The sequence below is a fragment of the Euprymna scolopes genome, chromosome 40, assembly GCF_053919585.1.
Source record: "Euprymna scolopes isolate OS-2025 chromosome 40, ASM5391958v1, whole genome shotgun sequence".
Taxonomy (NCBI): domain Eukaryota; kingdom Metazoa; phylum Mollusca; class Cephalopoda; order Sepiida; family Sepiolidae; genus Euprymna; species Euprymna scolopes.
In genome coordinates, this window is record NC_136521.1 from 12340455 (window position 1) to 12368269 (window position 27815).

The following is a 27815-nucleotide window of genomic DNA, read 5'->3' on the forward strand; positions in this document are numbered from 1 at the left end:
AATATTGTACAAAGACATTATTTTCGCATATTTATCAACATATATAAATCCCAATGCCCGTGTGTATGAAATACGTTTTACCTTTAATTTTTTCAGACTAATAATATTGTGAGATCTTCGTCCTGCTTGGCATTTATTAAAAAAAATACCTTTACTAAATTATTCATATGAATAATATTGTTGGGTCTGCGTTCGGTCTAGACTTTCATAAAAACGAAATCCGTGCTACTTTTAACTCATCGTAAGCTTGATATTCATAAAAACTACATAGTTTTATTTATAATTTATTCATATCAATAATATTGCGGGGGCTGCGTTCGCGCTTGACATTTATAAAAAGGAAATACGTTTTAATTTTGATTTATTAAAATCAATTGTGGCGCAATGGGTGAGAAACCTTTTCCGGAGAGCCACAACTCCACTTACATTTGGGGTTCTTTTTACCAGATGTGCACTGTTCTCGAGGGGAGGCAAGCACAATCTGCCCGGGCAATGCCAAAATGTCAACATGCGTCAGCGAAGGCTTGATTGAAAACTGGTCCAGAGAGGTCATAAGAGGTTACGCTTGCCTGCTAACAATCGAATTTCAAATAATATTAAAATGTTATGTATCCATCCTCTCCCCCTCTCTCTCTCTCTCTCTCTCTCTCTCTCTCTCTCTCTCTCTCTCTCTGTCTTTGACTTCCTTTCTCTCTCTTTCTTCATTGAAAGAAAGAAAATTGAATTGTATTGTTTTAGACAATTGAAGCCGGGAACATCGAACAACATAGTCGCGTGCCAGCGACGTTCAAAGCACTTTTCGCCGTCCGTGGCGGCGTGGGTCTACAATCACATAAAAAATCAATAAGATGTTCCTAAAATGTAGAATAAAAATATCTATATTTTTATTTTTTAAAAATGCCGTTGTTCAATATATATATATCTATAAAAGTGACCGTGTCTGTGTATCTGTCTGTCTGTGTGTTTGTCTGTGTGTCTCTGTGCGTACATTTCCCTACGCATTAACTCTGTCAATTTTAAGCCTACAGACTCGAAATTTGATATACAGGGTACTGAGATTTGGGAAAATCGATGTGATTGGTTTTCGGACAGAAATTTGGCAATTAAGGGGTCAAAGTTTAACGATTTAACCTTTGAGAACTCTACAAAACTCATCCGACAATTTTGGGTCCAAACACTTGAAATTTTAGATATAGTTTTCTTGGACATGGATCTAACTTAATAACTTGACTTGAGCCCAAAACAATAAATTTTAAGGGGTCAAATTAAGAAAAAAATTACCGTTTATTTTATTTTATTTATTTATTTTTTTTTGCTCAACATACACCTCCAAATACCCGGGCAACGCTGGGAATCCATGCTAGTATATTATAAAAGCGTTAATATTCAGCAAGCGGTTTCTGCCATCAATGACGACAGAATGACGTAGTGAAGATTCGACGATGACGACCAGACGTGCAAGCCAACTACAGCAGACGACGCCATATAGACCCCTTACTGTAAGAGATGTGCCTCTCGTTTTCACTGTGATTAGAACACGGGGGAGCTTATGCCGTGCCAGAATGGTACAACCGTTTCAGACACGTCTCCATGACACGGACATACCAAGTAACACTCCCAGCAAACGATCGGATCACACAATAAGATTGTAAGGTCTGAGTTCGTGCTTGACATTTATAAAAATGAAAATTTCTTTTATTTTAATTTATTCATATCAATAATATTGTTGGGTCTGCGTTCGTCTATGACAATTTACGGTTATTTTGTTTGCTTACTTTTTTGTTATTTTATTTATTTATTGCTCTTAATGTTTTTTTTTCCTAAATTGGAAAGAAGTTTATATAAAATAATTTTCTAAAAGAAACAGAAGGTTCTCTAGAGTGCAATGTAGAATAACATATTTTGGACTAAGTTACTGCATGGGAGCATGTGAAGGACGATTTCACGGATTTCGATGGCAATAAAAATATAGGAGTGTAAAATATTCGTTGATCATCATTCAATCCCGGGCAACTTCGGGTCTTCCTGTTAGCATTATATAAATACTAGCTGCATGTACTCGTGTTTGATTTAAGGAAGCATAAAACACATGTTGGTTGTTTTTGTTTTACGGCATATCAACCCTTTTCGGGTTATTTAATGCCGAATCCAAAGATTTTGAAGAAAAAATTTTTGAATAGAATATATTTGTTGTCTTCACGTCAGTTTCTATTTAACCCATAGTTGGGACCCTAACAGGTACTACCACTCCGGGTCAGAGTGGACCTGGGAGCAATGGTAATTAAAGGGTGGCTCCACACTCCCCAAAGCCCACAAGCTGGGGCCTCACCACTGGATATAGTTTAAAGTCATATCCAGGACCCCCATTGAGGGACTTTTACCCTCTGCAGGGGGGCAGTCGGTGTATTCTAATGCCCCACCGACAGGGCCAGTAAAACACATGATCTATGAAAATTAAACGAGAAGTCCCTGTCATAAGTTAAAGAGGAATTAGCTCTCATATCTTAATTAAATAAGCTTACGCCCGGTTTTAAACGCAACTGTTGTCAGCTATTAATAATTGAAAATTAATTAAAAAATAAATTAAATCAAAAATAAATTAAATAATTCAACTTTAAATAATACAGGTTAGCACATAAGTCACTTTACATTAAAAAAAAAATGAAGAATAGCTTAGAAAGAGCTCGACTTTCCGAAGCCGAGAATGGGGGCTACTTAAGAGATATTATCTTTCGTAACTGAGTCAGAACAAATTTCCACATTCAAAACTGTGTAATAAAAAAAAGAATCAAATAAATACAGTCATTTAATAAAAAGTTGTTTCGTTTTCAAACTTAAAGTGACTTATGGGCCACCTCGTATTTCTAAATAAAACAAGTAAAACAATTATATTATATCAAAAAAAATTATAACATGGAGCTAATTATTAAAACAGATTTTCTTTAATATAATATGCAAATAAGATTACTCATTGAATATAAATTTCTTTGGAAAATATATATATACATAAACAAATATATATATATATATGAATATGTGCGTCGATCCCCATTTAAGGACATCACATAGTTGAGAGATAAGTAATCTTAATTAGCTGTAATGTAATGCATTCCTTTTGTAATATATATATATATATATATATATATATATATATATAAAGTAGTAGCGTTCGTGTGTGTATAACTACCAATGGCCAAAGAAATATAAAGGCAATGTGTGCGTAGACTTCTCCTTGTGATGAAATACTAATGCCCATGTTAGGATACTTCTGTCAACGTAGACATTATATTCTTTATGTATTTTCAATATATAGGATACTTCAAACCAGTTTTACATAATTGAGTTACGGTCATTAACATATCACATTAAATGAAATCTATTTAAATAATTGTCTCGATGGCATTACTTATTCGACATAATAGCTTTGTTTCAACTGTACTAATTAAAACATTTTTCATTATTTAGTTTATTCAAATTAAAAGTTATATTTCATTTAACTTATTATATCTGAAATCTGAAACCGTTTTATTTTCAAACCAAAAACCAGAAAACCAAAAGGTGAAATAACTGTGATAGTTTAATTGAAAAATTACGTTTTTAAATATTTCCTGTTTTTGTTTTCATTTCGAAATATTATTCTAAGCTGAATTATTATTAGTCGCGTGCAAGCGAGTCTATAAGTCACTCCGTCGGTCGGTCTGTCCGTAACACTTTTGTGCTTGGCCTTTTTGGTTAAGATCAAAGGTCTGTTGTTAATAGATGCTATTCTTAGCTTTTTAAGCTTTTCTTGGCCTTTTGGCCAAGATCGGGGTGTGGTGTCTGTTCCGGCAGATGCTGCAAGCGAGGGCCATATGTGGGGGCGGCCCCACATATAGGACCTTGGTCAATGTAGGGGCGACCCTTCATACAAGTTGTCACTATCCAGCTCCCCTACTTCCCGGGGAGTTGGTCCCCATTTCCCCATTCACACCTCACATTAAAACTCAGCCTTGTGCTTAATTTGCTCGGTGGTGGAGCAAATAAATACCCCCCTTTTCTTGGCCTTTTGGCCAAGATCAAAGTGTAGTATCTGTTCCGGCAGATACTGCAAGCTATGACTAGCTATGACTAGCTATGACTAGCAAAGACCAGATGTGGGGGCAACCCCACATGCCTGACCATTAACCAGCTCCCATTTCCCACCTCTCGGGAGCTGGTCCCCTTTTTCCCTTCCCCCTCCCTTCACTCCTCACATTAAAAATCGGCCTTGTGCCTAATTTGCTCGGTGGGGGAGCAAATAAACACCATCTGTTCCGGCAGATGCTGCAAGCTATGACTAGCTATGACTAGCAAAGACCAGATGTGGGAGCAGCCCCACATGCCTGACCTTTAACCAGCTCCCATTTCCCACCTCTCGGGAGCTGGTCCCCTTTTTCCCTTCCCCCCTCCCTTCACTCCTCACATTAAAAATCGGCCTTGTGCCTAATTTGCTGGGGGAGCAAATAAATACCATCTGTTCCGGCAGATACTGCGAGCAAAGACCATATGTGGGGGCGACTCCATATATAAGACCTTGGTTAATGTAGGGGCAACCCTTCATACCAATTGTCACTATCCAGCTCCCCTACTCCCCGGGGAGCTGGTCCCCATTTCCCCTCTACTCCTCACATTAAAAATCGGCCTTGTGCCTAATTTGCTCGGTGGGTGAGCAAATAAATACCATCTGTTCCGGCAGAACGTAAAATGAGCACCCACTGTTTGGCCACAAACATGTCATCTCTAGCATTTTTTTTTCAAGTTTGGCGATCGAGGGACAAAACATGACAAATACAAACATTTTTAGTTTTTTGTGGTGGGGGGGGGGGCGGGAATTACATTTGAAACATAAAATAACGATAAATTTAATTAATTTTTATGAAACCATTCTGTACTTTCACCTAAGAATTTTATAAGCAGAATGGCCCTCAAAATATGACAAATTAAATTTTTTCCGGGGGGGGAGGATTACATAAGAAATATAAAATGACGAAAAATATCATTTAATTGTTTTTAGAATTACTTTTTGGTAGATCTTTTTTTTTCTTTCTTTTTATTTTTGCGATCACACGGGCATTCACTGCTATTTTTATTGAAACAAAAGTTGTAATGATTTATTTTTAATTATCTTTTCTTTGAGGGGGGTCTTTCCAGTGCTCAATATCCGGAGAATAGTTTCTTCTCTTTGTAGCCCTTCTGCCGAAATATCTGGTAGAGAGGGTATCACATACTTCTTTTTTTGGGCGATTACATTTACATGTTTTCATCCGTTTTTTTATTTTGGTTGTGGGGGTATCCACGTTGGTCATGATGAAAATGATTAGTATACTGGTGTGTTTCAAACAGAACTTCATGTCAACCCAGGCAACGCTGGGTACCCATGCTAGTATATATATATATATATATATATATATATATATATATATATATATATATATATATATATATAAGAGAAGTTGTTTCCTGGAATGAGGAGTTTTTTTTTTTTAACGCATGCGCAATCACGATTAATCCTTTTTCAATTTGTGATTGTTTTTCAAACGGAAAATTATTTCCAAAGATAAGAGGATCCAAGATTTTCGGACGTAAATGACATAAGTGTCTGATTAACTGCACCGTCTGCATTTGCTGCAATTGTCCACATGTGTGATAATTGGCACGCAGGTGCACAATGCTGCACTTGGTAAATGCGATTAATTCCGACAGTTTAACTGTATCCGGCCACTGAGTGTCGTTACAGTCAAGGCAAATTGTAGAAATGTTGCAACGCTGCACTGACAATGCATTTGTATAATTGCGCCGAGGGACAAATAAATGGTCGCTCAGGGCGTGAAACCATTTGTCATGACCGATTAAAATATATAATTTATTTAGTTACTATATATATATATATATATGTGTGTGTGTGTGTGTGTGTGTGTGTGTGTGTGTGCACGCACGCGCGCGTGTGTTTGTGCGTGTGTGTGTGGGTGTACTTTATCGATATTTTTTAACCAAAAATTTTAATATATATATATTATTTTTAAAATTTAACGATCCACTGACACGTGTTTCGTCGTCTACGACTCATCAGAGTGACTGAATCTAGCGAGATTGAAAATCAGGACCGCTTGCCGCTCCCCATTTAGGGGGGTACCAAATTGGTCAAAGGGAAAAATCATTCCCAACTCGCATTTCGATAAAATTGCACTTTCGTATAAATAATTGAATTCATTCAAAAAGTATCAATAATAAAAACAAATAAACACACACACACGCGCGCGCACGCACACACACACACACACACACACACACACATATATATATATATATATATATATTTTGTTTAAAAATATCGATAAGGTATATATATATAATACATATACCCCTTAATCGCAATACTATGTTAAAGACCATATACAATCTTATATACCATACTATATATAACAAGCTTCTCCTTATTTATTTAGAATTCAGTAAGGCTTCCCCAAACATTCTATAATTCCTCTTAATATTTTTCGTCTCTAATGAACCTTACACTAGACGCCGCATCTTCCCCATGCTATCTAACACCTTCTCTACTCTTACGATGAGAAGCATTAGGCTTCAAAATGCCCTGACATAAAGAGTCCCATCTATCCCCCAAATTTTGCCTGTATTCCATTATTCAATACATGATCCATTCTATATCTACCAATATATAGTTTTGTGTTTTCATTTCATACTCTTGTTGTCCTATATATATATATATATATATATATATATATATATATATATATATATATATATATATATATATATATACCTTATCGATATTTTTAACCAAAAACATTTAATATATAAAAATATATCAAAATTCCGTCGGGGTAAGGTTAGAGCTTTAATGGAATATTTGAATAGCTATGTGTCTTATTTAGATATCAAGTGTTAGCCCCCGAAAGTGGAGCCTCCTTGATTTCTGAGAATTTCGACTGAAGTAGAACGAAACAGAATCAAATTAAAAAATTATGGAAATAATATTCTAATGTATTGGAAAAACCTATTCATGTATTCACCAACGTTTCATCTTTATTTCAAGACTTCTTCAGAATGATTGGACTAGAGGGGGGAATCAATCATCCCGAAGAAGTTTTGGGGTAAAGATGAAATGGAGATAAATGTGTGTATATATATATATATATATATATATATATATATATATATATATATATATATATATACACACACACACATTTATCTACGTTTCATCTTTATCTCAAAAATTCTTTATAATTGAGTTAATATATTAAAATTTTTGGTTAAAAATATTATTATTATTATTATTAAAATTTTTGTTAAAAATATTAATAAGGCATAATGTATATATATATATATATATATATATATATATATATATAGAGAGAGAGAGAGAGAGAGAGAGAGAGATTATTAAAAATATTAATAAGGCATAATGTATATACATATATATATATATATATATATACATTATGCCTTATTAATATTTTTGATAATGTATATATATATATATATACATTATATGCCTTATTAATATATATATATATATATATATATATATATATATATATACATTATATGCCTTATTAATATTTTTAACATAAAATTTTAATATATTAACTCAATTATTAAGTTTCATGATTATCAGTTTTTATATTCGAGCGTTCATATAATTTTTCACAAAAATCAAGACAATGAAAAGGAAAAAAAATGATAACATTATCATGTGTATTTTCATATTCCATACAATTGTTTCGTGACCGTTCGGACAATTTTAAACATTATATTATTCGAATGTTCACAAAACTATTGGAACGAATATGAAATACACAGCCTAATGCTCTAATTTTTTAATCTTTTTATTCTCTTGATTTTATGGAAATACTAGCAGTGCAACCTGGCTTTGCTCGGGCCCTATGTACTGTTCATAACCTTATGTGAATTTATATATATATATATATATATATATATATATATATATATATATATATTAAAAAGTTTGACTCATGTCCAGTTAACCTACATTGAAAATTTTAAGTGTTTAGACCTAAATTGGCGAAGGATTTGGTAGAGTCTGCAAATGTCAACTCTTTCAACTGTGACCTCTAGGCAGCTAAATTTTCGCCCAAAAACTGATTAAAAAGCTTACTACATGTCTGAATACACTTTATGTAAAATTTCAAATGTTTAGACTAAAAATTGGCTGAATAATTTGGTAGAGACCGTAGAGGTCATTTTTATTTTAAACTTTGACCCCGATTTTGACCCCTTACCATGTATTGCTTTGGGCTCAAATCAAATTAAAACGTTTGATCCATGTACAAGTAACTTACATCTAAAATGTCAAGTGTTTAGACCCAAAATTGGCGAATGAGTTTGGTAGAGTTTTCAAAGGTCAAATCGTTGAACTTTGACCCCTTGACAACCAAATTTCTGGCCGAAAACCGATTAAAAAGATTTCCCCAAATCTCAATACGCCTTATATCAAATCTCGAGTCTGTAGACTGAAAATCGACAGACTTATTTGGTAGGGAAATGTACACTCACAGACACACACACAGATAATTTCACTGTGAGAATGTGTGTGTGTACGTAAGTACACTTCTCAACCTATATACTCAATGAATCTTTGATCTGCAAACTTGAAATTACTTATAGCACGCCCCTCGTAAATATTCGGAATTCGTGCATCAAATTTTATTTGAATTCCTAATATCAGTTGAATCATAATTTAACATATTATCCTATCCCTAAACTAACATATGAACAAAATTTTAACCATATATTAACTCCTTACTCTCTCTCTCTCTCTCTCTCTCTCTCTCTCTCTCTCTCTCTCTCTCTCTCAAACCAACCAGTTGCAAATTTAGTTGCTTCTACCGCGTGAATTTTTACTTACCACAGTAACAATGAAATAGAGAGCATAGGTATGTCCTTTTCAATAATTTTTGAAAGAGTGTAACTTTTCAGTAGATATATAACCTTTAGTAATAAAAACCCAATAATTATAAACTACCCATGTTATATGCAATGCGTGTGGTGGAAAGCATATAAAAAGGACTGTTTCTTTAAAATAAGTTTTAAAATTCTCATTGTCTGACGAAACAAAGGGTCAAAGAAGAAATAAAAATAAAAGAACTGATTGTAAACTTATTACTCGATTCAGGAAGCGGTATCTCGGTAAAAAATGAACAAATTTGGGGAAAATAGGTTTGCCATGGTTAACAAATACAAAAGTGCATTGTCAGAGGGATTTCGGGTACAAAATTAAAGTCCAAAGCTAAACTGTAACATTTCGTTCATAAGAAAAAAAATTATAAATGTAACTCCTCGTTCATAAAATATTTTTGGTTTAGACTGGATTGTACTGTTTAATTTATGTAAATTACCGATTTAGTTAATTCTATAACAATATTAACGTCGTGGACAAAATAAATAGAAGTAAGAGGAAATATTTATTATTATTTTGAAAAGCGTTTTTTTTTTTGTTTTTTTATTTCAGAAATACTCAGTCTATACGCTAAAACACAAGTTGACTTAATTTGTTAAATTAATTTTTAAACCCGAACGAAAAGTACCATTTTCGACACTGGACATGGATCGTATTAGTTGGTCATGGTAGACAGTTTTACGAAGTAGAGAGAAATTGCTGAGTGCAGACATTTGACGGCTTCAAATACGATAAACGCACTTGACGAAAGTTTTTAGTCATATTGGAATCCCGAAAACTTTAGTCAGCGAAAATGGAACCCAGTTCACTAGAAAAAAAATGTAAGGAATACTGCAAATCATTGTCAGTTGAGCACGTGACAATCACGTGACAAGGCCAGTTTACAATCCAAAACCTAAAGGAATTGAAGAAAAATATGTGGACACATTGAAATTAGTTCTGAAAAAGAATTAAAACGTGAACATAAATGAATGAAGTATTCAAAAAACTTTTGGCAATTTACAGAATCATGCCAAATTCGAAGGCAACGTTACGTTTATTGACAGCCGAGTTCATGTTTGCATAAAAAAAAATATGCTCCGTGTTTGATAAGTTGTTGCCTATTCCGTCGAAGAAACCACCAATAAAAGAAAACACAGATGACTAAAGGGGACACTTTTTTTTTCAAAAACTTTATGGCCTGGGTGATGTTTCCGGAAGAAGGAATTGTAACCAAAAGAATAGGACTGGTCATAAATTATATAAAAGGAAACTAATTTCTGTGCAAATGATATTGGAATCACTTGAGACCCAGGCACGCTACAGAGATTGCGGAAAATACCGAAGAGATTCCATTGGGATATCTTCATTGGGAAACGGTTCAGGAAAAAAGTGAATAAATTATGGCCAGACTCTAAAAAGAAAATATATTAAAGATTAATTTCACGGGAAAATTTATCTCAGGGGAGGTTATGTAATGAATATGAGTAAATCCGGGTCTTTCCTCCTTGAAAGATTGTGATTGGCTCGTTAAGCCATAAAGTACCAACTATTGGAGCCACCTGGAGCGAGGCATCGAAAGATATGCAATAGGACACCAGTACAAATATTTGAAAATTTTCTCGTGAAAAGTGTGACGCTGTTCCATTTCAGAAACGGAAAAAATGTTGGAAATTCAGAAAAGCGGGAGGAGCTTGCGTTGTTAAAGTGGGGGGAGATTTTTAATAACGTCATATATCCGTTAATATATTTTTAAAAGATGTGGCGCAGTTAATATTCCTTCTGACAAAAAAAGTTTCGATGTATCGCTCCAGATGACTCTACCAGTTGGTATTTTAACGGGCATATTTTTTTCCAGAAAGATATTAACTGCGTCATATCTTTTAAAAATATATCAACGGCTACATGACGTTATTAAAAATCTCTTTCTCTTTAACAACACAAGCTCTTCCACTCCTTATTTTTAATTTCCAACGTCTTTTTCCGTCTCCGAAATGGCACAGCGTCATACTTTTCACAAAATAAAAACAGGTATGATAATTGGTTTCTTCCTACATGCATTCAGAATTTGCAGTTCAGAATATCTGGACAAAGAATTCAAATCCCTCATAAATACTTTGAAAACCTTGCAATATACCACACATTTAATATTAAATTCTAAGAAAAAAGCCACACTAATATTTTCTAGTATAAATCAGCAAAAAACATATAAACCATACAGTTCTCTCATAAACAGATATCTTCTTTTACCCACTCACTCAATAATACAATAATTTGCAACACACTAAACAAACTAGGAATTCCAATCATACAAACCACATCACAAACTATAAGACAAACATTAAAAACAACAAAACACCTCCAAAGCAAACCAGTTTCCATTGCAGACATATACACTATTCCTTGCCAAAATTGGCATCATATATACGTTTCTGAAACCCAACGTAAATTAGAAAAATGGCACATTGAACATAAAAAAAGATATAAGAAATAGCAATTATCTTAATGCATTATTCTCTCATTCATTGCAGCATAATCATACTTTTGATTTCAACCAAGCAAAAATAATTAAATATATTTTCAATTAAACTACGACGGAGACTTCTTGAATCATCGCTTATCGCAAATTCAAGCACAATTAAACAACGTGCAGGTTTCTATAATGCATCACCAATAATTAGTAAACTTCTATTAAAAGAACATAATTTAATTTTAGACACAGGTTAACGCTCTCACACCATAGACAACACCTCCTGTATTAATGAATACATAAAATCAGTCAAGAAATAACATAACTAAAATACACTCATTTCATTTCAGTTACACATCCATATTTGAATTATAACGGACATATTTGTTCCAAAAAGAATATGAATTGCACAATATCTTTTTAAATATATTAACGTATATATGACGCTATATAAAAAAAATCTTACTCTCTTTCACAACGCCATGCTCCCCCCCCTTTTTATTTTCTTAGTGTCCAACGACTTTTCCCGCTCCTGAAATGGAACTATGTCATACATGTCATTACATCAAGAATATATTTTCAAATATTAGTATTGGTATTTTGTTTTCTTAATTTCTTTCATTCAGAGGAAGCCTCAAAATAAAGATGAAATGTTGGTGAACACATAACTTGGTTTGTTCCTTCTCTCTCTCTCTCTCTCTCTCTCTCTCTCTCTTTATATATATATATATATATATATATATATATATATATATATATATATATATATATAAAGTGTTTTCCAATATCTTCTTGATTCCGACACAATTACCGATTCTGTTTTAAATTACCAATTCCGATACCATTACAGATTCCAATTCCAATTTCGATTCTTTAAACATGTCTGAACATTATTTGATTAATTGAAACTCTTTTTTAGATGAGCGTTTTGTATTATTTATTGACTTATTTGTTGTTTTACGACGTTTCGGCCAACTATTCCTCTTGCCTTCATCAGGTGATTAACCGCGACGGGATAGGAACTCCGAATTTCCTAACTGTATCCACAGCAATTACTGCGCCAAAGACTCATTCACGCAGTGGATAGAGATGTTGAATCTCTACGGTTCCAGATGAGCATTGTCCGAAGATAGCGGTTTCAATCCTACCCAAAGCCGGCCGGAGGCTTAGTTGGCCAAAACGTGGTGAGACAGCAACAACTATGGAAGGCAGTAATTGCTTAGGATAGAGTTAGGAGATTCGGATCCCGTCGTGGTTTACCACCTGACGAAGGCCAGAGGAATAGTTGGCCGAAACATCGTGAAACAACAACTAGAAGATAAGAATAATAGTCCGCAATAAATAAATTAATATAAATAATATCTCATAACATGTTGTTTTAACTCTTTTCTTTTCAGATTACCGTAAAATCTCATGTATTTTATGCGTATATTTTCACAAACGTGAAATACTTTTGTAGGGGGGGGGTCATTAGATTTTGATTTTACTTGCAACTTAAATCAATAAATATTTAGCATTTTAATTGCAATGGAAAATATGCTTATAAACAAGATAAAAACCAAAAAATAAGCAGTTAAAAGAATCGTTTATGGCATCGGAAAATAAGCACTAAATTTTATAACGTGGCCGTTACGCTCGAACCGTGTTTGTTTGTTTGTTTGTCTGTTGTTTTTTGTTTTGTTTTTTGTTGTTTGTTTGTTTGTTTGTTGTTTTTTGTTTTGGTTTTTGTTGTTTGTTGTTTTTTAATTGTTTTTTTTTGTTATTTGTTTGTTTGTTTGTTTGTTGTTTTGTTTTGTTTTTTTTGTTTGTTTATTTTTTGTTGTTTGTTTGTCTGTTTGTTTGTTGTTTTTTTTGTTGTTGTTTGTTTAATGTTTTTTGATTTGTTCTTTGTTGTTTGTTTGTTTGTTTTTTGTTTTTTTTTTTACTGTTCATTTTGTCTGCTATGAGATTAACAAAACGCCATTCGTTCGAAATTCAGCTCAGATTCCCGAGTTTGAAAAGATTCACTTGAAGAAGGTCGGCGGTTACATCGACCGAAAAATTGTGAGAATAACACTCATGATGAGAACATTAGTCCTCATCTAAAAATTCATAAACAAAAACGATCATTTCTATTAGCAAGCCTTGTGGAAATTCCTCAAATTCCACATCGGAATCTTCTATATGTAATATATTACTGCTGGACATTGTGGACATTCAGCGTGAATGGGGACCCCGCGATATTATTGTAACCCTTCTATTAAAACTGTAAAATTATTTATCTAAGTAATCTGGTTAATGTAGAGCCACAATATATATGGTTATTACATTTAATCTCTAATATTCTTATAGGAGTCTGTGATATATTTCCATTATATCGATGCCCGGCGCGAACGTAAACCCCACAATATCACTGCACCATCTTCAGACAGAACAGATGCTACTCTTGGATCTTAGCCAGTAAACCAAGAAGATATATTTTAGTTTCACGTATGGCCTAAAAGCGATACCATTTTTTAGTATTTATATATTTATTATTATTTTTTTTTTGCATTGCGTCTTCGATGATCGGGATATCCTATTTATTAAAAAGGAGGGGTAGCTTATATTTAGGGCTGTGAAAACAGCATATTCTTTTCCTTCTTTTGACTCTTGAGTATATATCCGTTAATATCTTATATGTTTTTATACAGACGGACGTTGTTCTCGGTTGATTAAGTGTGATTACATGATACGAACATTAAATTAGCATATCTATATACTAATTTAATGTTCGCAGTATATTATCACCTTATATCCTTATTTTTTTTTATTAAATAGGATATCCCGATCGAATAATTTAGAATCTGGAAACCGTAACACACAAACGTATGTACATTAAAGGTACTACGGTCTTAGAATATAGACTTTGTGGCTTAGTGGGGGATGCCCTTTTCTCTACCCTGCAACCTCTCTCCCACAGAAGAGACGTTGCGAGTCTTTCCTTGTTTTATCGTTATTTCCATGGCAGGTGCTCGTCTGAACTCCAATCTCTGCCCCCCCCCGCACCAATCTTTCACGAAAAACACTCGTCTAGCTGAATCCACTGTGAAAAATTTCCCCCACTCTATATCTGTGCCTAAATCAAAACGCGGATTCCATGAACAAAGCTTCTTTCTTAGAACTGCACGCCTGAGGAACTCTGTTCCGTCTGCCTGCTTCCCACCGAACTACAACTTGGATGTCTTAAAGTCCAACGTTAACAAATTCCTAATGAACCGCCCCCTTAAGTAAACACTTCATCAAATATCCACACTAACGTAATGTACTTGCAATAACCCTTATCCCTGAGTGGCTTCCGGGCCTTGATAAGTGGTGATCACTGTATAAAAAAAAAAAAATTAAAACAACAACAAAAAAAGTCAAGTTTGCAAATATTTTTTTTTATTTTTCTCTTTTATGGATACCTCAGAATGTGGTAACAATAAAAATAATTAAAAACAAGGTTGTAAGGTCCCTTCAAACAAAAGAGGTCAATAGTGGTAGAGAAACGCCCAAACAATTCGCACCAACTTTGTGTAAGGAATATATCTTAACCCCCAAACACAGAATGCTGATGTTTCTCGTTAATGGGTGTCACGTTCCCAGGGTCATTTTGGGGGTCGAAGACTTTTCGGGTTTTAAAAATCCGTTTGGATCCGTTTCTTCAAATAGGCGCTGATCTTCGGATTACCAGCAACTCTCATCCTCAGACCTCGGATCTTCGGATAATCCTTCAGCATATTCGGATTGTCGATCAACGGGTTTTCCAGAGCTGCATAGCACATCATGTCGCAGAGTTTCATCTGGAATTAACAGAAAGATTGAAAGAGAAAGATGAGAACTTTTACGAGTCAAATGATGATTCCTGGAGACTAAGTATTTATTTATTTATCTTTTTTTTTTTTTACATTTTTACCCCAAACAAGGCAAATTGCCACTTTGGTGTAGGGGGCTACTATCAGGGGCAACAACTACTAGGGTACTATGTAGGGATTTAGACAGCAAGATGTCGGTTCACGTTACACTTGAACTTCTGCACGTCAGTACTGTTGGGGAAGCAGGGACCTGGAATGGAATTCCAAAGTCTAACGATTCTGGGGAAGAAAATATTGGAGTAGAAAGATCTTTTACATCTAGGGATCTCTACAGTGTGGGGGGTGGGATTTAGCAACCTGTCGGGTTTGTCGAGGGTGCTCGCGTCGTGAGAGCACAAGTGATTGCAGTTCGTCAGAGCATTCACCACTAAAATACTTGTAGAAAAGGCAGAGGGATGCAACAGTTCGTCGATGGGACAGAGGCTGAAGCTTAGATGCCAGTTCAGGGCCTATCAGGTTTGCGACTCTCTTTTGAACCTTGTCAAGGAGAGAGAGACTAGTAGCAGATGCACCAGCCCAAATGTGACAGCAATACTCCATACATGGGCGAATAGTGGCCTTATAGAGGTACAGGATACTTTCGGGTGTTAGTAGTTGTCTAGCACGGTAGAGAGAGCCCACCTTTCTTGCAGCGGCCCTGGCAATGCCTTCAAGTATTAATTATTAAAGAGCAAAATCTCTATTGATTATTATATTGTATCTAATTAAAAAAAAATGATCTGGATAAAATCAGCTGAAATATAAACCAAAACATTCAGCACTCCAGCGACTTCAAGCTAAAAATGTATATGTACGCATGCTTAGAATTTAGTTGATATACTCCTGCCAAGGTCAACATTTCAATTTTAACAGTTAGCAGTAATTTCTGAAGGCTACAGACTAAATTGAAAGTGTTCCCGAAGTCCTAATACCTTATACATTAAATTTCAAGTCCGTAGATAAAATATTAAAAGAGGAGTTTAGTAGAGAAGTTTCGCACACACACACAGACAAGGTCACTTATATATATATATATATATATATATATATATATATATGAAAATAGAATGGAGGTGGAAGGACCTGAATACTCAACGTTTCGCCCGATTTATGCGAGCTTTTTCAAGAGGGATGGTCATTGACAAAAAAAAAAAGAAAGAAAAAGCCTGCATAAATCGGGCGAAACGTTGAGTATTCGGGTCCTTCCACCTCCATTCTATTTTCATATTGTCAGATTTAGTCCAGCTTAACAAATACAGAACCCCCCCCCCCCCAAAAAAAAAACAGCAAAAACTAAATGGAGGTCATCTAGAACATATACTGTAGAACGGAGAAAAAAAAAGGCCAAAGACCCTAGTGTTTTGAATATAATAAACTAGTTATGACCAAAGTTTCATTTCATTCGGACAAAACTCTAAGACACAGGGCCTAATTAGAGTTGGAGCCCGTTTTTTTTAAAGAGAGAGAGAGAGAGAGAAAGAGAGAGAGAGAAAGAGAGAGAGAGAGAGATTAAAATATCTTTTTTGCGCTAGAACATTTTCAGCTTAAATTTTACGCAATTATGCACAATGTAGAAACTATGCATAAATTAAATCCAGCATAACAGGTAAATAAAACTAATCATCTTATGAGAAACCATAAAAATAAATAAGTAATTAATGAACACTCGTTTTTTAAAGGAATATGCAAATTATTTAACCTTCATGTAGTCGCTTGCATGCCCATGACTGAGTATATTAAAAAATTCGTTTGATAAATTTTTAACTGGAAAAAGGAGACTTTTCATATAAATCTCAGAGCCAGTAAAAAAAAACTCAACTTTATAGGCATATATATATATATACCATATACGAAGACTTTTTTTCGTATGGGCATTTTAATACACACAGAAAACACTATCAAGATTTACCTTTGTTGCTGTTTTGGTCTACTGCAAACCTTAATACACACACCAGACAATGCTTCAAGCAAAGTACGAAGTGCCTTCAATAAGTTTCCAGACCTTTTTCGTATAGGCGCTTTTTACTGATAGACATGAAACTTTAGTCCCTTTCGAAGTAATCTCCTCCGACTGCAATGCACTTGTTGTGCCATTCCAACAACTTCTGGAAGGTTCCATGGAAGTCCTCGTGTGTGAGTGTGTCACTGATCCTTGTCAAAGCCTTCTTTCATCTCCTCAATTGTCACATAAAGATTACCTTTAGAGTTTTCCTTGAGCTTAGATAATGACCAAAAGTCACAGGGAGCAAGGTCTGAACTATAGGGAGGGCGAGGAATTGTCTTGATGCCCATGACAACGTCTTTCTTTTTTATCTTCTCTGGGCACTCTTGGGACAAACTTTGCACAAATCTTCTGCATCTTCAGTTCCTCACAAATAATTGTGTGTACAGTTCCCACACTGACATCAAACTGTTCACTTATTGTCTCTGTAGACACACTACGGTCCTTATCCATGAAATTCTTGGCCAACAAACTCTGGTGTTCTGATTTCCTTACTCGTCCCACACTTCATTATCCCTCACAGACTCCCTGCCTTCCTTGAATCGCTTATGCCACTCAAAAAACTGATGTTTAATTCATGCAAGATGGCCCAAAAGCAATCTGAAGCATTCCATACGTTTGTGTTACATTTTTCCAGGTTTAAAACAGAATTTTATTACATATTGTTCTTCTAAAATGTCCTCACGTCCTGATTGCATTTTTGAAATTCACCAGCTGTGACAATAAGGCTTTAGTAGGATGTATTCCAATTCCTGCTGTAGCTGTTCATTTGAACCTGAAATCATAAAAAAATGGTCAATCATCTTATAACACGTATAGCAATAACATACTAAATTTTCAAGAGTCTATGACAATTTTAAATGCCTGTACAAAATAAGTCTGGAAACTTACTGAAGGCACCTAGTGTGTGCATGTTAATATTTAATTTTAAAATATTCTCATTATAAGAAAAAGTTGAACGCTCTTTAAGGAATTAAGAATAAGCGTTGAACTTAACACAAAGCAATGTTCCGACATTAGTCGTTGAACATTTTCTGTCTGTTTGCTGTTTATGCCCGCTGATTTGGCATTTTTAGATACTTAATTTCCTTCATTACTACTGGGAATTTCGAATAACCTAGGGGTTGAATACCAGCCTACAAGTCAAGTGTGACTTCATAACTGGGTTAGAATCTCCCGACTGGCAGTAATTATCATCTCCTACACTGATAAGAACATAAGTTCGAAACACATCTGCCTGTAAATTAAAAAAAAAATATTTAAAATATTATCGTTATATATATATATATATATATATATATATATATATATATATATATATATATATATATATATATATACCAAGTAAAAGGTATTCAGGAGATAAAACTCGCAAATTAAAACGAGGTTATTAAGAGTGCTCAATAAAAAGAGGAAAATATAATATTTTTATTTATATAGACAAATATTACATAGTTGCTACACTGAACAGGCGACGTAATAAAGACTGTGTTCCCGTGAAGAAGTCTGATTCTTAACTGAAGAAATAGAGGAGATATTTAAAAAATAAATAAATAAAATGAAAACGTTAAATTTAGCAGGAAGGGTTAGGGGTTAAATGACATTTTAGACTCTGAACATTGAAAGGAAAGAAGGAATGGACGTCAAGAGAAGAGAAAAAGAAGAGCAAGAACAAAAAGTATTACAAAAGAACGTGTGGATTACGGCGTTAAGAAAGAGTGGGAATTAGATGGAATACTATTGAGTTGTCTATGAAGGGGGGGGGTCAAAAACATGAGAGGAAAATTATTGAGAAAGGAAAGAGTTAAAATAAAGGAGGGGTGGAGAGAAATAAAAGTAAACATCAGAACATTGAATTATACATACAAATAAATAAATAACTAAAAACGTTACATTCAGAATTCTTCTGTCAATTTTTACATTAAAGTATGAACAGGCAATTTGGGGCAGATTATTATATCGAATTCTTACTCCAAATTATTATTATTATATATATATATAAATATATATATATATATATATATATATATATATATATATATATATATATATATATATATAAAATAAAAATCACAATTAAATTTACCAAAATGATCCAAGACGGTAAAATTAAAGTATATTATAAATATTAAAGAAATAATATTTATAAAATTATCTCAGCCAGATGTAAAAGCTCGATAAAACCAAATAGGAAATAGAGCTTATAATATCATGGATATAATCGATTTTACCGTCACTGGATTTTTTATTTTCCACCAGACTATCCATTCATGTATAATCACCTTTTTCTTCACCATATTCCCTCTGCTTCACTTTTTTTTGTTTTCAAGTAAGATCTTTGACTTACTTGTTGTTTCATCAAATACTTCTGCATGCAAAATCCGATACCGCATTTTGCTAATTCCTACCCTCTTATGAGAAGGAAAGTATTTCTTCGAAACTCCGCGGATTAAGGACTATCCATTTATCTAGTGTTTCCTTTTCAGATTAAATATGTTTTTAACTCATTTCAAAGTGTTTTTTAACATATTTTATTAACTGTTTGCTCATATATATATATATATATATATATATATATATATATATATATATATATATATATATATATATATATAATCTTAATTATATATATATATATATATATATATATATATATATATATATGGTTATATAATATATATATATTATATAATAATTATACATGGCATATATAATTAATCAAGACTGATACCAAAGACTCACAATTATTCAAAGTGACAGTGATTGTTGCACTTAAAGAAGACCAGAAAACAACGGAAAAACTCGTTTACGCTCGAAGTGGTGGGGGTTAAGTGAAATTTAAACTCTAGACATCGAAAGAAAAGAAGGAATAGACGGCAAGTTTATAAAGCAACCATTACTACTGAGAAATACCCTGATGTAAGGAAACATTACACTGGCAATTTGATATTTTGATTCAATACGTGTGTCTAGCGTCATCCCCTCCATCATCCCCTCCATCATCCCCTCCATCATCCCCTCCATCATTGTTTTTACCTGTATCGTTGATCGTCTAGTGGCTTCATCTTCTTTTCCTCAAGACGAGCAAACACCATGCACGATAATATAAAGAGACTGTTGACGATTTAAAGGTTTATTGAAAGAGAATGTTCTTTCGAAAGAGGAAAGAGACAAAAATATTATTCCTGATTAAAAAATAGGATTTTCAGATCGTGAGAGATTATATAATTATTTCCACAACCGAGTAACGTTGCAGCTAACAAGAGCGATGACAGCCACCATACCGAAAGTCCACGACTCGAATTTCTTATGATTTGTAAATTGTTTTTGTTGTAATATAGTGTAATATGTGTGTACAAAATAACTAGATCAGATTCTTCCACATATATATATACATATATATATATGTATATATATATATATATATATATATATATATATATATATATATATATATACGTTCGACATAGTATAAAGAGAAAAGCAAATTAATTGCTTATTTTATATATATATATATGTATACATATTAGAACCTGTGTTGCGTGTTGCTGTGTCTCTCTTAAATGTCGAAACGGTGCCTGGAGACGATTACAGTAACAGAAACTCCAAGACAACCAGAGACGTCACCCTGAGAGAAAGAAGGAGCCAACCACACTAAAAATTCTAAGGTATGCCTTTACTCTTCAACTCTGACAAAAATATTATACCGATTCCAGGACATATACGTAACACGTGGGTCGGTCATGCCATTGACCAGCCATAGTGTCACAATTTGTTGCCGTATGACCAAGATTGTTCCTAAGCATTGGAATAAATTCGACCCTGTGAGGTTTAAATTGATAACGGTACAATAATGTTACAATTTGATGCCGTTAAAACCAGGATTTTGTTTCTAGCGAAGGAATGACACCGACCCTTACCAAAAACAATCTACGGTTTAAAAACACAACGAATTTTTTTTCTATCCCTGAAAATGCATTTCAGGTGGAAAAGAGAAAAACATTCTAGACGATCCAAGAAAATTTGAAATCCACGATTTAAAAGTAAAAAAAAAATCTTTAGCGTTCCACGCGAAAAAAGGGCAGATTCTATGCACAAAAAAAACCCTCAGCAATTTGGGTTACCTGTGAAGAAAAAAAGGAAGAACAAATGCTGCACCTACACAAAAATATTGTCTATTTTGGTTGTATTAATTTGAGGTAAAGAAGATTACTATATAAATATTAATATTTATATTCACTTCAAGTTTACAGAAGCTTTTGGCTTGTAAATTTAAATTTTACTTTTTGATTATATATATATATATATATATATATATATATATATATATATAATTTGATCTATATACAAAAAACATCATCAGAAACTTTTTTTTAAATAAAAAAAACTACAACTAAACCAAAGCTATATATATATATATATAATTATTTTTTTACTATAATAATTAAATACCTACAGACACTAGTGTTTCATCCTTTCGGGATTCTTCAGTGCAGGGTGTCACAATTACTACCAGTCGAACGATTCGAACCCCGCGACACGAGACATCTCTGGCTCGATTAGCGGAGACCGTATCCATTCGGCTACCATTAATCGTGTGAAATAGCGTTGAATTTTAAACATTTTAATTTAAATGTTCATTACGTCAGACAGACAGTGATCAAGTCGTTATACGACGATCTACGCATAAGAGCTAAATTGACCGACTTTTATTCAACAGAAAGTGCTCAACTATAAGAAACGTATTTCTTAAAGGGGCTGTCATAATTATTTTTTTACTATAATAATTAAATACCTACAGACACTAGTGTTTCATCCTTTCGGGATTCTTCAGTGCAGGGTGTCACAATTACTACCAGTCGAACGATTCGAACCCCGCGACACGAGACATCTCTGGCTCGATTAGCGGAGACCGTATCCATTCGGCTACCATTAATCGTGTGAAATAGCGTTGAATTTTAAACATTTTAATTTAAATGTTCATTACGTCAGACAGACAGTGATCAAGTCGTTATACGACGATCTACGCATAAGAGCTAAATTGACCGACTTTTATTCAACAGAAAGTGCTCAACTATAAGAAACGTATTTCTTAAAGGGGCTGTCATAATTATTTTTTTACTATAATAATATATATTATATATATATATAATATATATATATATTATATATATAATATATATTATATATATATATATATATATATATATATATATATATATATATATATATATATATATATATATATATAGCTTTTCATAGTTATAACTTATTTATTTTTTCAATTTTTCTGATGATGTTTTTTTTTTGTGTATAGATCAAAGGTATTAATGAATGTCTTATATTTTTCTCTTCGAAGCATGTATAAGATTTGGTCTTGCTGGACGGCGATGGTGGTCAGTAGTAGTCGGAATGGTTAATACGTGCGAAGCCGTTTGTGTAGTGGGGAGGGAGGGAGTATCCGGTTTGCAGGTGAAGGCAGAGTCAAAAATGGAAGGAGTTTACGATAGGCATTTTAAAATATTTGGCTAGATTAGTATGTAACCATATTTAGAACAGATTTCTGAGTTTTTATATTAACCGCTTCCAATATATATATATATATATATATATATATATATATATATATATATATATATGAAGGGCGTTCCAAAGGAAATACCTTCTATTTGTTATTCAACTCGAATAGATCAGCTAGGGTTCGCAAAGTGCATCATGTTGGTAACGGACCTACCTTATGCATTCATGACCTGAATGTTTCATTTCTCTGTTGCAGATATTGACGATATGATACCTTTAGAAAGGAACCACTCTCAGTGACGTGCTTCAGAAGCTGAGATGTACGTACGTCCAAGGATGGAATACTGCTGCCATATATGGGCAGCAGCTGCTAAAAACAGCCTATCCTAACTTGACAGAGTACAAAATAGACTTTTTGGCTTAGTGGAGGATGCCCTTTTCTCTACCCTGCAACCTCTCTCCCATAGAAGAGACGTTGCAAGCCTATCCTTGTTTTATCGTTATTTCCATGGCAGGTGCTCGTCTAAACTCTAATCTCTGCCCCCCCCCCGCGCCAATCTTTCACGAAAAACACCCGTCTAGCTGAATCCACTGTGAAAAATTTCCCCCCCTCTTTATCTGTGCCTAAATCAAAACGTGGATTCCATGAACAAAGTTTCTTTCTTAGAACTGCACGCCTGTGGAACTCTGTTCCGTCTGCCTGCTTCCCACCTGACTACAACTTGGATGTCTTCAAGTCCAACGTTAACAAATTCCTAATGAACCGCCCCCTTAAGTAAACACTTCATCAAATCTCCAAACTAACGTACTGTACTTGCAATAACCCTTATCCCTGAGTGGTTTGCGAGCCTTGATAAGTGATGATCACCGTGTAAAAAAAGAAAAAAAAAGATGTGTTATTGAATTCCTGGCAAATATGCATTAAAATTGGATGTGACTATGCAGAAAAATAATTTCAAAAGGCTCACTCGTTTTAATGGTACCACTACTGTCTTTGCAACTCTTCAACATTTTGAATTAAAAATGTGGAAGGCTTTACTTCTGACACGACTCTTGTGTATATATATATATAAGAGCGAATGAACTCATTTTCTGTGTCAACGGCCAACTAGCACCGTGTATATTTGTGTGTGTATATGTGTATTGGGGTAGAGAGGGCTCCCGTAAGCCGTGGTGAAAGCAACCTTTCTAGGAGAAGCAAATCTCTGATTAAAAAAAACATAAAGCGGAAGACCAGTACCCGCATTAAGCTGGTCTGCAGTTTAATTTGTTGCTGGCTATCTTGCTCTTGCTTGTTGCTGGATCTCAACATTTTGAACCGAGAGAGAGACTTAGCTGTCGTACAAAGCTAAGACTCTGTAACATCATATTTGTATAGATACTCCCTCAGGCATTTGGGCTCATGGATTTTAAATGTCTGAGGGAGTGGTACTCGTCTGACAAGACGTTGCAATCATCATATATATATATATATATATATATATTGGAAGCGGTTAATATAAAAACTCAGAAATCTGTTCTAAATACGGTGAAATGAAGTGAGAATGTATGAGGACACATTTTAACCTATATCCTCAACGAAATTTGGATCTACAGACTTGAAAATTGGTATATAAGGTATTCAGAAAGAAAGGGTTGCTAAGGTGTCAAAATTAAAAAAATTGTTATCTGAGGGTCATCGTTCAAAAACTGTTTCATGAATGACAGATTCTGTTTAGAATACGTAGGCTTGAAAACAGTTTTCAATAAACGTGTCAAGCTTGTCTTACGGTTATCGGACTTGACTTACTTTCTTTATATTTTGTTTTCTATATCAGCTTAAGTATTTTATTTTCCAGAAGTGAACTATTTAGAAAAACAATACTCGCATACACATAACTCGGTTTCTGCAGAAATTAAAATATATTTATACGTATTTTACACCCGAGTAACGCCGGCCGGCCTGCACATTATACATGCATATATGTCCATACTGATTCTTTATGGTCCTCCTAGGTAGAAATACTCGCAAAAATTGCACCTATTCACTGTAGAGCTCTCCGCGGTGGCTTAACAGTTAATGCCACAGACTAAAAATCTGGTTATGTCAGTTTCGAATCCAGTTCATTCCACAGAAACTCTTTCATCAAATATACTCTTTACCTTGTGTCTAAGGAAATGAATAGAATATTTAATATCTTTTGTCTTTGGAATTTCCTCATTGACTGTATCAACAAAAAGAAATTTAAATGTAATGTAAACAAACCTCTTGCTGTACAACTCCTCAACTATTTTTCTCCCAAGAAATCTGACCCATCTCATAGTAGTCTCATCTCAGTAATAGTGGGTATTGTTTGGGCAAATTTAAGTAATATATATATATATATATATATATATATATATATATATATATATATATGTATATATATATATATATATGTGTGTATTATATATATATATATTATATATATACCTATATATATATTTATATATATATATACCTATATAGATTTTGTTATTGTTGTTTTTTCAAGCGATACATACGGTTAATATTGGCGCCGCCTCGGAGCTCATTTTTTTTATTTACTTTAGAAAGTCGCCCTTTTTAATTTGGACGTATATAACATTTTTATTTATTTATTATTTTTAAAACAGTAATCTACGTACACGCGTGTTTCAAGGTTTTTACCTCTCATCAGCGTAGTTTAACTGTTTATATATATATGTATGTATTTATGTATGTATGTATTTATGTATGTATGTATATAAGAACAAGTAGTTAATAAAACATGTTAAAAACACTTTGAAAAGGAGTTAAAAACATATTTAATTTTAAAACGGTAGCACAAAATAAGTGGATAGTCCTTAATCCGCGGAATTTCGAAGAAATACTTTCCTTCTCATCAGAGGATAGGATTTTATATATATATATATATATATATATATATATATATATATATATATATATATAAATATAAATATATATATATATATATATATATATATATATATATATATATATATATATATATATATATATATATATATATCGTCCTTGGCAGAACTCGGATAAGAGTATACATTTTATCATTAGGATTGAGCCAGCCCCAGCTATAAAGTATTTTAGGTGATACACGAAGCGTAACTTCGTGTCGCACACACTTCAGATGTCACCATTCGCTGCGGCAAAGACGTGCTTGCTATGGAGATTGGGGAAGGCATCTTGCAGCATCTTCATACCGGTAGACCATTACGTGGAGAACCACCTTGTTGCCGATCCCTCAGGCAAGTTTATTCGGAGATGTATCTCCTCTTGTAAATTAAACTCACCCTCAGATACCAACCTGGAAATTTCTATGATCCGGCGCAATATATATATCTATATATCTATAAAAGTGAACGTGTCTGTCTGTCTGTCTGTCTGTCTGTCTGTCTGTGTGTCTGTGTACATTTCCCTACGCAATAACTCTGTCAATTTTTAGTCTATAGACTCGAAATACCGGGTACTGAGATTTGGGAAAATCGATGTGACGGGTGTCAGCCAGAAATTTGGCTGTTAAGGGGTCAAAGTTCAACGATTTGACCTTTAAGAACTCTACCAAACTCCTCCGACAATTTTGGGTCTAGACACTTGAAATTTTAGATATAGGTTCCTTGAACCTGGATCTAACTTAATAAAGTGATTTGAGCCCGAAACTATAAATTTTAAGGGGTCATAATAGGGGTCAAAGTTTTAAAAAATTAACCATTTTTTTTGTTTTTTTGCTTTTTTTGCACAGCATACACCTCCAAACACCCGAGCGACGCCGGGCACCCCTGCTAGTATATATATATATATATATATATATATATATATATATATATATATATATATATATATATAAGTGGATGTGTCTATGTGTGTGTCTGTGTGTCTGTGTACATTTCCCTACGCAATAACTCTGTCAATTTTAAATCTATTGACTCGAAATTTGATGTACAGGCTACTGAGATTTGGGAAAATCTTTGTGATCGGTTTTCGCCCAGAAATTTGTCTGTTAAGGTGTCAAAGTTCAACAATTTGACTTTTGAGAACTCTACCAAACTCCTCCGACAATTTTGGGTCTAAACACTTGAAATTTTAGATATAGGTTCCTTGGACATTGATCTTACTTAATAACACGATTTGAGCCCAAAGATATAAATTTCAAGAGGTCATAATAGGGGTCAAAGTTAAAAAATTGACCGTTTTTTGGGGGGGGGGGTTGCTCAGCATACACCTCTAAACACCCGGGCAACGCCGCGCACCCATGCTAGTCTATCTGTTATATCTATAAAAGCGAACGTGTCTGTGTGTGTGTGTGTGTGTGTGTGTGTGTGTGTGTGTACATTTCCCTACGCAATAACTCTGTTAATTTTAAGCCTACAAATTCGAAATTTGATATACAGGGTACTGAGATTTGGGAACATCGATGTGATTGGTTTTCGGACAGAAATTTGGCGATTAAGGGTCAAAGTTCAACGATTTGACCTTTGAGAACTCTACCAAACTCCTCCTACAATTTTGGGTCTAAACACGTGAAATTTTAGATATAGATGCCTTGGACATGGATATAACTTAATAACTTGATTTGAGCCCTAAACAATAAATTTTAAGTGGTCATAATAGGGGTCAAAGTTTAAAAAATTGACCTTTCTTTTTTGTTCAGCATACACGTCAAAACACCCGGGAAACGCCGGGCACCCATGCTAGTATATCTATAAAAGTGAATGTGTCTGTGTGTCTGTGTGTGTGTGTGTCTGTCTGTCTGTGTACATTTCCCTATGCAATAACTCTGTCAATTTTTAGTCCGCAGACTCGAAATTAGATATACAGGTTACTGAGATTTGGGAAAATCTTTGTGATCGGTTTTCGCCCAGAAATTTGGCTGTTAAGGGGTCAAAGTTCAACGATTTGACCTTTGAGAACTCTACCAAACTCCTCCGACAATTTTATGTCTAAACACTTTAAATTTTAGATATAGGTTCCTTGAACATGGATCTAATTTAATAACTTGATTTTCAGCCCAAAAC

At 33.9% G+C, this 27815-nt stretch overlaps 1 protein-coding gene and 1 pseudogene across 2 annotated transcripts in view; one reads left to right on the top strand and one right to left on the bottom strand.

Moving 5' to 3' along the window:
• Positions 1-4029: 4029 nt before the first annotated feature.
• On the top strand, positions 4030-4203 carry LOC145265876 (U2 spliceosomal RNA; annotated as a pseudogene).
• A 10587-nt stretch (positions 4204-14790) lies between these two features.
• Positions 14791-27815, bottom strand: part of LOC145265372 (S-crystallin SL11-like) — a 33274-nt gene continuing 20249 nt past the window's right edge. Inside the window, exon 5 of one of the 2 annotated variants that reach the window (XM_080121157.1) lies at positions 14791-15211. In XM_080121157.1, the coding sequence (XP_079977283.1) occupies positions 15047-15211 (165 nt within the window). In that variant the 3' untranslated portion in view covers positions 14791-15046. The remainder of the gene's footprint in view (positions 15212-27815) is intronic. The other variant, XM_080121158.1, reaches the window with a different exon arrangement.